General features: G+C 39.2%; 1 protein-coding gene across 1 annotated transcript in view; it reads left to right on the top strand.

The window, feature by feature from the left end:
- Positions 1-6,236, top strand: part of WDR64 (WD repeat domain 64) — a 31,880-nt gene extending 25,644 nt beyond the window's left edge. The window contains 6 exon segments of the mRNA XM_065735808.1: positions 1,246-1,416; positions 2,780-2,824; positions 2,826-2,877; positions 5,149-5,229; positions 5,403-5,436; positions 6,148-6,236. Of these exon segments, the coding sequence (XP_065591880.1) occupies positions 1,246-1,416; positions 2,780-2,824; positions 2,826-2,877; positions 5,149-5,229; positions 5,403-5,436; positions 6,148-6,236 (472 nt within the window).
- Positions 6,237-12,725: the final 6,489 nt, after the last annotated feature.

The raw sequence follows: 12,725 nt of genomic DNA, 5'->3' as shown, positions 1-12,725 counted from the left end.
ACTCATATATAGGCTTGGACTTAAAAGTACAGCATTGGATGAAGTTTCTGTTCTGCACCCGCAAGAACTAAGTTTTTGATGCAAACATTTCTACTTTTCCCAGTAAGTCAGTCCTTTTACAAGACTGTAGTTTTTTTTCAACAAGGTGACTTTGACTGCATAGGAAACAGTTCCATAATTTTAGAAATGTCCTCCTGTTCTAATTCCATTTTAGCTTTCAGTACTTGCTAAGTTCAGTCCTCAACAAGGAGTGTTGCAAATTAAGCCATTGTAATCTCAAGCTACATTGTAGAAAACTTTGATTCCTTCTTGGCTAAGATGTACATTTGAAGGGATTTCTTTTCCTTTTCCTTTTCCTTTTCCTTTTCCTTTTCCTTTTCCTTTTCCTTTTCCTTTTCCTTTTCCTTTTCCTTTTCCTTTTCCTTTTCCTTTTCCTTTTCCTTTTCCTTTTCCTTTTCCTTTTCCTTTTCCTTTTCCTTTTCCTTTTCCTTTTCCTTTTCCTTTTCCTTTTCCTTTTCCTTTTCCCTTTCCTTTTCCTTTTCCCTTTCCTTTTCCTTTTCCTTTTCCTTTTCCCTTTCCTTTTCCTTTTCCCTTTCCTTTTCCTTTTCCCTTTCCTTTTCCTTTTCCCTTTCCTTTTCCTTTTCCCTTTCCTTTTCCTTTTCCTTTTCCTTTTCCTTTTCCTTTTCCTTTTCCCTTTCCTTTTCCTTTTCCCTTTCCTTTTCCTTTTCCCTTTCCTTTTCCTTTTCCCTTTCCTTTTCCTTTTCCCTTTCCTTTTCCTTTTCCCTTTCCTTTTCCTTTTCCCTTTCCTTTTCCTTTTCCCTTTCCTTTTCCTTTTCCCTTTCCTTTTCCTTTTCCCTTTCCTTTTCCTTTTTTTTCTTTTTCTTTTTCTTTTTCTTTTTCTTTTTTTTTATTTATGGAGTCAGTGAGGAAGCTTTGTACAGACCTTGCTGTGGTGGCAGCACCTTACTGTTGGAGCAGTTCAGAATATTGGTGCCTTTGTTCCTCAGTTTAATTATAATGATTAACTGTTTAATTGTTTTCTGATGTTTACAACATCCTTCTGAGATTTTTTTCTGCTCTCAAGTTACTTGCACGGTAAACGCTGAACTTCATTCTCACTGATTTTTTTTTTTAACTCTCATACTGCACTTTAGAGCAATGCTGCAGAACCTGATAATGTATTTTCACTCCTGCTCTTCTAATTTTCCTTTCTGTCCTTTGGCACTGCTTTTACTATATCTGTAGACTCTGGCATGCCATGAATGGATGCTATCTTGGTTACTTTGGACAGCCCAGGAAATTGCAATTATCAGATATCAGTTGAATGATTTTCCCTTGTGATGTTAAAGATGTTCCTATGATAATTAAGGAGGAAAGCAAGCATATGGAAAAGAAGAGCATGCCAGAGAGAGACAAGTAAGATCTCAAATACTTAAATACATGTGTGAATAGGGGAATAATTCTGAAATATTATACTTATAGAGCACCCTTTATCTGAAGGTCATAAAAATAAAAATGTTTCCCATGAGGAACTACTGTAAGCCTTTATTTTTTCAGGAAAGAAGAAAAGGTTTTACAAACCATGGATAAATATAACTATTATTATAACTAGTTAACTGTCACAATTAGGTGATAATCAGTGTTTGAATCAAATAATCATAATGACTAGATAATTGTCTCCAATTTTATTCTAATTAGAGTTTGCATGTTATCTCTACTGTTCAGGTCACTAGCCTATTTTTTTCAGTTCTGCAGGCTGTTAGAATTTTGGGATACCCAAAACTTTATTAGAAAAGCTTACAGTGAACAGTCTGAACCTAAAAACAATTGTTCCATTTTAAAAACAATTTTATTAAGTTTGCTGGGATACTGTAGAGTCATTCACGTACCTCCGATCCTGTTGTTCTGACACTGACATAATTGTATGCTCAATAGCAGTATGGGACTACTTTCCTTCTAGGCAGAAGGCTGCGTTAGTTATGTATCTGAGTGTCTCCTCTTTGGGGTATAGGAGCATCTCTTGGTTCAAGTCTATTTATCTTCATGATACTACTTCTAATCTCCTATTGGATAGCTGTTTCATGATTAACTAATATAATAGTTTGGATTTTCAAATAACTACATGCATAAAAAAGTGCAAACTGAATAGCATAGGTGCTCATACTTTAAATGAATGATCTACTGAAAAATGTCTGCCTGTAGATAGAACCATACAGAAAAAATTTACTTGTTTCTCTCTGTTGTTTACAGTTCCTTAGCTTGTATGAACTATTTGATTTTTCTGATTACAAAAGAATCTCTGTGAATCAGCAGTAATCTAGATCATTTCATTCTTGTGATTATTTTTGGAAACCAGATATATCATAAAATCATATAGTGGCTTAGGTTGGAGGGGACCTTAAAGATCATCTGGCTACAACCACCATGCCATGAACAGGGTTGCCAACCAATCAAGCTGCCCAGGATCCCATCCAACCTGGCCTTGAATGCCTCCAGAAATGGGGCATCCACAACCTCTCTGGGCAACCTGTTGCAGAACCTCACCACTCTCTGAGTAAAAAATGTCTTCCCAACATCTAACCTAAATCTCTCTTCTTTTGCTGGTAGAACACTTAATAGCAAATTTGAAGCTTCCAATATAAATTATATTTTGAAAACATATGCAGTAATTTATACCTCAAAATGATTTTATTTGGTGGCAATTAAGAGTGTTGAATTTAAATCAGCTGTTTAGATAGAAGCTTCTAATTCTCTGTCCTTTTCTGTTTTATGTGCACAGGTGGAAATCACTGACCAAATCACCTTCAATTTTAAAAAAGGATAAACGTGGGCATAATTCAGGACTTGAAGTTTTTCAAAGCTCTGGCTTCTCCAAAGGTATCTAATGTATTTACTGATTTGTTTCAGTTCTGTGCAACATAGTAGGAAATGCAACTGAATTTCTCATTTAGAAAGTAGCCATAAATAACTCTGTATTTTCTCATTCAGTAGACAAGCTAGAAAACGTATTAACAGAGAGATCAATGAAAGTTCTGTGGTTTTCTTTTTGTTTTTTGTTTTTTACACTTCTACATTCCAATGTGGAAGAAAGAACATTCTGATTCACTTGTTTGGCTTGATAGCGTTAAAAAAACTTACAATCACAACCACAAAAAACTTAAATCCCAGCATTCTCACATGGTCCGATAGAAGTCCAAGCAGTATCCAAGGTTCACTAGAAGGATGTGTGAAAATATTAGAACAATGGTGAGCACCTGCTTGTATATAATAGTTCTTTCTATTGCTCTAACTCAACTCCTCCATCTTTACATGGCATAGCCTTCAAAAGTCATGGGAACAAATGAAACTTCTCCTTTTGGAATTGGAGTAGAAAAGAAAAACAGTACAAACTCTGTGGGCACTTGTGAAAAAAAAGAAAAGCTTCAGTTAACACCTTTTTGACTATTCTTCCCCCCACATCTAGCAAGGGCTATGAACTCTTAACATCCTTTCCTAAAATTTGTGGTACAGTGGATCTCCTATGTACCACAATCCATTATCCTAATACTAATGTGACCAATTAAGATCCAAACAGTAGTCAGTAGAAGTTATTACTCTCTCTTTGTACCTTCGGTGAAATGACAAGGAGTATGGAACATACTTCTCTGCTGTTCATTGCCCCATCTTGCTCAGACAGTTCTTTCCTCTTCCTAATTCTGCGATACTAAGGATCAGCTCTCATCTCCTCTGAATGTTCATCTACTTGGAGCTAGAGGATTTCTTGTTGCCAAGCTTGCAGTTTTGAGGCATTCTGTCATTTCGCCCCAAGGCAGTAACAAGAGGACAAGCTCCCTTATGTAAGAGTCATACCAGTCAGAGATTCTGCTGAGTACACCGTGGGACAAGCCAGCAGAGGCGAGTGCCACTTCGGCTTTTACTTAGTCATTCGAGAAGAGGACTCACAGTGGAAAATACTCGCCTGTTCACACAAGCTAGCACTGGAGTCTTCTTGTGATTGGACTTTTGTTAAGAAAAAGGTTTTATTTCTTTTCATTAGCCTTAGAGAAAAATATTCTGAGGAGTGCAGTTTGCACTTCAGTCTAGAGGTCTGCTCTTTAGTGACCGTGCAAATATAACATATATATAATAAATTTATTGTAATCCAGATGTCCAATCATTCTGAAAAAAGTAATGCCTGTTAATTAATGTACATAAGCAATATCTGTCTGGAATAGATTCCTTGAGGAATGTTTTTCATTGCTGTGTGATTTCTTATACTGTTATTACTGCAGCACACTCAGTTGTGTGAAAAAATATATTTGTAGAAAGTTTCTGTGCATTAAACCATTTCAAACTAAATTCACTTTCAGATTTGGTGGATATGAGTTATTTGCACTACTTCAAGTTTTAAGTACATTATTTTTCCATGTTAGAGGACCATATATTGCTGTCCTAGGGTGAAATGACTGTTATATTGTGTAATAACTGTTACATATCCTGCCCTATCTGTACGTATAATATGTAGGTAAGTCTAAGGAATCATGTGAATGCAGATAACTACTGAGGTACTTAAGGTATTTTCACTAATTTGAAGTTTCCTACAGTTTACAACAGCAATGTCCCTTTGTTCACTTACATCATTCCAAACCGGTTGCAGAAGTGTTTGTGATTTGCATAGCTCAAAAGAGTAAGCCAGACCAACAGTCCTAAGATGAAACTATCATGTGGGAAGGAGTTCTTACTAACTTACCCTTCAGCTAGCTTTCCACTGTCCTCTAATAGCATGCATCCGCCAAACATGACAAATAACTTGAAAATGATTCCTGTATAAAACTTAACAAAGTGTTAATAGGTGATATAGCTAAGTATTTAAAACTTGATTTAATTTAGGCGATTTAAAAAAAAAAGTTGTTAATAACTGTGCTGAAATTTTGTCCCTCAAGAGGCTGGAATCTCATCTGCTTTCTCTTTTCTGTAGCAGAAGAATCCCCTTCTAATCTAAAAACGTTCAAAGCCTGTGAATAAACTACAAATTCACCACAGAGTAAAGATATTAACTTCTTCAGATATAATGAATTCCACCCACGCTATTCAATAAAAGTAATAGGATTTCTTCATAAGCTTTTGTCTTGAGCTAGTAATGCACTCACTTTGGTTCCTCTTGATCAGCTTCCTAGACAACCTCTGGAAAGAGCTGAGTCAAGAAGCAGAGTGATGGGTTCAGTATTTGGGCATCTTCCTATATATGAGGTAAGTACAAGTGCTTCCCACCTTTTGCTGTGGTGTTCAAGCAGAAGTCCTCAGCACTAGTAAATGATTGACATCATGTACTTGCTCACTCTGTTGTTAACTGTTTCTCAATTTAATTTCCTCACATCATCTGCCTTACTACCAACCCAACTCTGTTCTCCATTTGGTGGAAGCTTGAGACACCAGCTGAAGAGAGCATCCTTCAAAGTGAGTAGTCCAACCATTTTATTTCTCCTGTTCAGCCTCATCTAATTAAGCTTTTGTTTCAGAGTCTTTTCTTTTAGCCAGCACAAAGACTCTTGATTCTGCACAAACCTTGTAAGTTTACACTTTTCTGTGGGTACTATTGATTTATTATGAACTTAACAAGGCTTCCTAGGTTGTTCCTTCTTTGGAGCAAGACCAGAACTTCCACAGCCTTATCAATTACACCTATTATGGGATGGAAAGAATGATGCCTTGAAGAAGTGCTGATTTCCCTCTATAGGGAGAGCCTACTGAACTAGTCTGGACAAGACTCCAAACATTTAGATGGCTCATTAGGTGGGATGAATAGAGCACTCAAATATATATGACTTCTGGTTTTTAAAAGCAGCATTACAGATGGGTATCTCATCCATACTAACCTAATGAATGCAGGAGCTGGTACATAATTGCTCAAATAGATGGCACGCATGCTCTGTTTTTCTGACCATTAATGTGCCTTGCAAATCTACGTTTTATTTTCTTGACAAGTTAGGAGGAAATAAATTGAAGCCAATGGCATCACAACAGATTTACATAAAATGTGATCAGATACTTTTGTAAGCTACATGCATGACAACTTTTTTGGTCTGTGCCATTACAAAACACTATAAAGAGATCTGACTGTATGTATATATTTATTAGATCTTCAAATTTTGCAATTTATTTCTACAGATCCTCAGTGGAATACACCTGAGATGTCCACTGTAACTGGATTGCCAATGGAGACAGAGCTCAGTGGAGAACAGAATCAAGACAAATAAATATTATGTTCACCTTAAGGCAAGTGGTTTAGCAGGTTCCTTGAGCATATAGAAATATAATCTTAGCATCCGTCCCAGTTCTTCAAGCAGAGAAAAAATCCAAGCATGACTGTAATTATTATATGATTATCTCACTCCACTTCTTGATGGTTAAGAACGAAAAGCACCTTACTGTGCTTTAAAGACTCAGGGCCACAAATCTGCAAAAATACTTTTATTGCTGCCATGCAGATGTCTCTGGAGAGTAAGAAATGTACTAACTCTGGCTAGGATTAAGATAGTAGCATATGGAGTGCTATGAAGAAAACTGTTTTGATTTGTGATTAAAAAAGTGTGATAACAGAACAGTGTTGTGGTTATTGCTGAGAGTTGCCTGCATCATCAGGGTGTTTTTTTCCCACCCCCAATGTGTAGGATGGAGGTGCACAAGAAGATGGGAAAGACCACATCTGGTGTGGCTGACGAGAACTGACCAGAGATATCCCACACCATACAACATCCTGCTCAGCAATAAAAGATTGTGAAAAGGAGGAGAAAGGTGAGACGATTATATTGTCTTCAGTAATCACTATGTGTGCTGTGGCCCTGCTTCCCAGGTAGTGGCTTAATATCTGCTTGCTTCTGGGAAGTAGTGAATGAATTCATTCTTTTGCTTTTTTTAAGTGTCAGAAGAAAAGCAGAGACACTCAGTTTCACTGAATAGACAATCTACTATAGCACTGCAGAATTAATTAGAAGAACAAACACTTATTGTCTAGAGGATGCTAGAGGAAAGAAATTAAGAACAGAAAAGCTTATCAGATGATTGATAGTTCCAAATATATCTTTCAGTCAGTCTTTTCAATGCTGGATATAGCACTGTTTGTCAATAGGCTTGATGAGTATTAGTATTATCTTTCCTCTAGCATCCACATTTATATTTCAGGCTTAAGCGTTTTAGGTGTTATCAGTTGTTTGGTTGTTTCAGTTCGTTACTATATTATGAAAAAGGATCTTAATTAAAGTAACTTTTTTTAGCATGGCAGAAACTTGTGTTTGAACTGGCTGCAGTAGTTAGTTTGCCAGAATTTCATTACAGCCTTTGCAAGTGCTTTACAGAATTTAGGACGTTCTTCAGGTGCCCTCACCCACTGTGGTAGTTCAATCTGAATGGCATCAACAACACCAGAACTACGGGAGCCAAATGTCTCTGTTATGTATCCACCAGTATAGTAGTTCCCATTATTTGGACTAGGATTGGATACAGAAGGCACACAAACATAATTATTATTTTGTTCTTCGATATAATTACCCAAACTTCTGTTCCCTGCAAGCAGAGTCTCAAAAGACACACCGACTAGCTGACTGGCCAGATATCTGATGGAGGAATTTGATGGAGAAAGGATACCTGAGTTAAGAGAAGTTTTTGAAATTGTATAACCTAATTCTATCCACTGTTCAGGATGTGCTTGTCCATGGATATCCAGAATCAGTCCCCCTGTCATCTGTGATTTTGCAGTGGTCAAAAATTCCATGTAATCCTCCCAGGCCTGTTCTGCTTGGGGAACTCCAAAGGCAGCTTCTTCCTTTTCCCTGTTGGCATCCATCTTGAACCTCTGTAGGTGGTTTATAACAATGTGTGGAAAGAAACCATCAGTAATTTTGTTGATTTCCTCAGCAAGAGCCTGAGCCACTTCCATGGTATACCTGTCTTGTTTGGTAGATACTTTACACTTCTCATAATTCTGAATGCTTCCAGTAGGACACTCATGAGAGAAAATACAAGAAGATGTCTCTGCATCCCAACAGCCAGCCTCTCGATCAGGGATGTCATCAGGTTCCATTGACCCACCATGTGGCACGGAGAGGATCAGGTTCATGTTGCCCACTTGATATTCAGTAAAATGATTATAGCCAAGTATAACTTCTCTGCTGCTAGTGGGCTTCAGAAGCAAATATAGAATGGAAAGGAGGAACAGATACATAGCTTTCATTTCCCTCTGGAAAATTCAACAAAAAGGAATATGGCAGTACCTGCATAAAAGCAAAAGACAAATTTTAGATTATTTACAGATGAAAATATATGAGATGAAAATTGAGTGCTACTAAGCTCTACCTCTAGCTGTTCTCCAGGCTGCTGTAGGCGTGAACGGTGACAACACCAGGCTAAATCACTGTGAAATCGTCACAAATAGATACGAGTTCATTATGGTGTGTCTCTTTAGTTTTCAGGTTTCCTTTCTCTTCAAGAGAGCTAAGATACTTTTAAGCCGTCAGTAAATATGACATGTTTTGGAAAGCTGCAATTCAGCAAGATACCATGTAAACCATGTAAAATGAATTAATAAAGTCAGTGAGAAGAACAAGAAAAGGATGCTTTCATGAATTAAAAAAAGCTTCACAAGGCCAGTTGAAGGGCTTGTAATTGGGTACATTAACAGTCTGTGCTGTTGTCTGTCCTGTCATTATCACCACATCACCTGCAGAAACACAGAGGATAAGAGGGACAGCCAAAGAGGAGAATAAAAAACCTGAAGAACTTCGGGAATCTGTCTATCAGGCTTGGCCTGAGAGTATTACAGCACCTAGTAATATTGGAAAGTATTGAAGAACCCATAGCAAGCAGTGTGCACCCACTTACCTGTATAAGGCTTCCTTCCACTACTGTGCGATGTCTGTCCTCAAATCTGAATGAGCAGTAATCAGCAAAGAAGATATTCTGCACCCTACATTTGACATGCTGCCATAAAGTTTGTTTGCTTGTCTTACAGGATCTTCAGTTGTTATCCTAGAGTTTTCAGCTTAAAATAAATTTGTCTCCACATCAGCATGTTATTCATGCTTCCCTAGGTCTCCCCAAGACTTTATCTATTAGTTCACCATCTGCATTACCAGAACTGTGGAGAAAAATATTTTAAGTATTATTCAGAATCCCTCTTTATCAGGGAAACGGACCACCTGTGGAAAGCAACAAAAGCCATCCGTGTAAGTCTAGGTTTAGCTTACCTCAAGTACAGTGGGGATCAACACCAAGTTAATAAAATTAACAGCAACACCACATAGGTACTGCTCAGCTGCTTTAAGGGTTGAGTCAGGCTTTCTTCGCCTCAGAATTTCAGCTCAAGTGTGATGACACAGCTGTTCCTTTCCCATCACCTGCCAAACCAGTTTGTTCGCATCTCTGCAATTTCCTGTTAATGATTGAATCATACTGTTAACACTATTAGTAGATCCTGTTTTAAAAAATCTGGATACGTATCTCTGTAAGATTCCCTAACTGGGAGAAAATATCCCAGGTACAGCTCAGGCCCTCAGCAGGTTCAGACAGAGCAGAGGAAACCAGTGACCTCAGACTGGTTTGTGGTTTTCTGGATAAGGCATAGGTACTACAGCAGAAAAATGTTAGTCACAGTAATACAGTCTAGAAGGGTATTTTGGACCTCATAGCAAAACACACGTCTTCCCAAGGGATTTGAACATCTGTTCTTATCCTCTAACAGAGGAACACCTTCAAGTAGGGAGGAATATGCTGGAGAATTTACCTGTTTGTTGTCTTCTCTACAAGGACGTCCATGCGAAGAAGAAATAATTGAACTCTGTAACAGGCTCCACGTTTTCTGTTTATTGTAGGTAAACATATATTGCTGTGAGGTTTAAAAAATCCTCAATATTTTAAACTGGTAGTAATCGCTGCAGGAATAGTTTGAAGATTTACCTACAAAGAAAGGGAGAGTGAGCTGGTACCAATTTGGTGCCTTCAAAAGCAAAACCGAACTGACCACTGCGCTGGGTTTCACTTCGGACACTGAACCAGCAGGTCACTAGAGGGCAGGCCGAGTCCTGCAGCTGCTGCCACAGGCACTGACATCACCTGCACCCAGATGCATCAATTCACAACACAGAGATCACAAAAGGGAAATTATAGCTATATGCTGGTATACTACAAGTTAGCATACTTTTGTTCTCTATACTGACATCCATTTTTAGAGATCAAAACCAACTCATCACCAGCACCGCCAGAACTTTGAATAGCTGATACAGTAAAAGTAAGCGGTTATTCCACAACCTCTTTTTGCTGCCACTTATATCTTTATTTCCTCCCAGGAAAAAATCATTAGGTAAAGTATAATTAGCCACAATACTATTATTTCACTTTGAATCTGTTTGTGCCAATGATTCCACCTTAAAAAGCAACAACACAGAAACAAAACAAAAAACTCTGCATCTGGGTATCCAGGGGGAGAGATACTCACAGCCAAGAATTACTGCTCAAGCATTCAAAGTGAACCTGCAGAACTCACAGCAGTGAGGAGATGACCAAATCAAAATGTTGGCAACACATTGGGATGGCTGGCAGCAGGTTCCCACTGGCAGCAGGGATCACACAAATTATAGGTCACTGCTCATTTCCGTGGGATTACTCATGAGCAGCTTGCTTCTGCTACACACTGGCAACATACAGGTTCATGTTCTTTTGTCTTGGCTAGAAAAATACAGGACACAGGGAGAAGGTCAGATGTTCTTGGCACTGATAAACATCCACTTCAAATACTTCTAAGCTGGGGTTGTTTTCTTTTTGAGATCAATGAGCTTTATGAGGTATTACTTTATCAGAACAGTGTTCATACCACAGCCATATTCTTATGAAGTTGATGGGCATGGGTCTTACCTCAGCAGACTTTCAGCAAACAGTGAGATTTGCACAGGAATAGAATGTCAGAATCACATCCACTCATCTTTCCAATGAGAAATGACTGCATAAGCTGCGTGCACCCAGCAGTGAGCAAATCATGACCAGCCCAGGTGCCAAACCTGAAAATGATGTAAATGTGACTCTGATACAGGAAATTGATATGGTTACTTTTCTGTTCTCCTCTGTACGTGCTCAGTGGCTGAGGTCTGAACATGGCATTAGAAATTTAAGATAGTCGGCTGATGAGAAATATGGCCCATGCTCTTGATATGATCTGATTGAAGATAGTTTTAACAAACCAAACACTAATGCATATCACCCACATACTCCTACAGACAAACTTTTGTGAGGTCCTTTCAGGATTCATTTCTAGAGGAACTAACACAAAAAGGTTGCTTTGGGTGATGACACTGACCCCTGATGCCTTCCAAATCTATAAATCTGTTTGCAGCTTTCAGAGATTTGATGTAATAATGCTAACTCTTCACCTTGAAGGTATCCACCCTTTCAAACTAAGGAAGCAAAGAGGAAATTTTCAGTCAAGAATTCTGTGGTTCTGGTTTTCTTCAACAAACACTCCTTGGCTCCAGTGTTTCTGACTCTGAGGTCAGAAAAGAGTCATAAGTAGATTTAACTGAATTACTCTTGGCATTTTAATTTGTATGCACAGATTATATTGTCTACCCTGGTTATCCTTCATCCCATGAGCAGAACAGCTTAAGGAAAACAGAAACATTAGAACTTATGTAAGAACATATTCTTAAGATAAGTGATCATAATCCAAATTTCAATTAAATTGAAAACTACTGGAGCATGCCAAATATAGGCAGAATCATGGGGTGAAAATTAATAAAAGAACGATCAGTAAAGAGGAACTTGATTGGTATGTTCAGCTTTAAAAGATCTTACGTTGTCATTATGGACAGAGTATTTCTAAGCATTTCTCAAACTGCACATAATATACTTATGAAGTTTTAATTCCAGTGTACTATTTTTGTTTGTTTCTTTTTAATATATTGAATTTCAGCCCTGTACTGTCACGAAAAACTGCTTTTCTGCCCTGCTGACTGAGTCATCCATAAAACACGGTCAAAATTATGAAAGAGCTCTGCAGACTTCAAAATGGCATTCAGTAAAATGAAGTTAAAAGAGGTATCAGCCTAGACGGCAAATCTCATTTCAGTTCAAGCAAGCACATCTTCCCGTTAACTTAATAAAGAAAAGAAGGTTTATCACAGACTTTAAACTGGCTGGATGCTGATTGCTTTACTTCAAACGTTCTACTTCTCACTCCTCCCTTGAAATTGCTGCAGTAGAACCGCAGCACTGACATTGCAAGATGGTTTATGTTATATCGCAACAAAAACATCGGGAAACGTTACGGTGTGCTCTGACTAGGAGAGCAGAATCTCGCGGAGGCGCATCACACGGAGATTAGGCCGTCTGATGGCGGGGCGAGGTGGGGCTTCCCCTGCGCGGAGCACGCTGGGAAGTGTAGTCCGCTATGGGGGCGGGGCCTCAGCGCAGAGCGCGCGCTGCTTGAAACCCTGAGGCGGCGGTAGCGCGGCACGGCTGAGTGCCGCGTGGGGCGGCGGAGCGGAGCGGAGCAGCGCTGCGCTCGGCTTCTCCTCCTCCTCTCCCCCCAGCGCGGTAGCGGCGCGCGGGGCGGCTCGTGGCGGCTCGTGGCGGTTGGGACCGTTGTCTCTCTCAGGCGGCGGCGCGGGCCGAGGTAGGGGCGGCGGCGGCGGGAGCGCCTGCGGCTGGGCGCCGTCTCGGGCCTCATTGTCCTCAGGCGGGCGTTCGAGGGTTCCCCATCT

This window comes from Cyrtonyx montezumae, unplaced genomic scaffold (assembly GCF_038088225.1).
Source record: "Cyrtonyx montezumae isolate F1298 unplaced genomic scaffold, pur_monq_1.0 scaffold_0, whole genome shotgun sequence".
NCBI lineage: Eukaryota > Metazoa > Chordata > Aves > Galliformes > Odontophoridae > Cyrtonyx > Cyrtonyx montezumae.
This window is presented reverse-complemented; position numbering and strand designations above follow the sequence as displayed.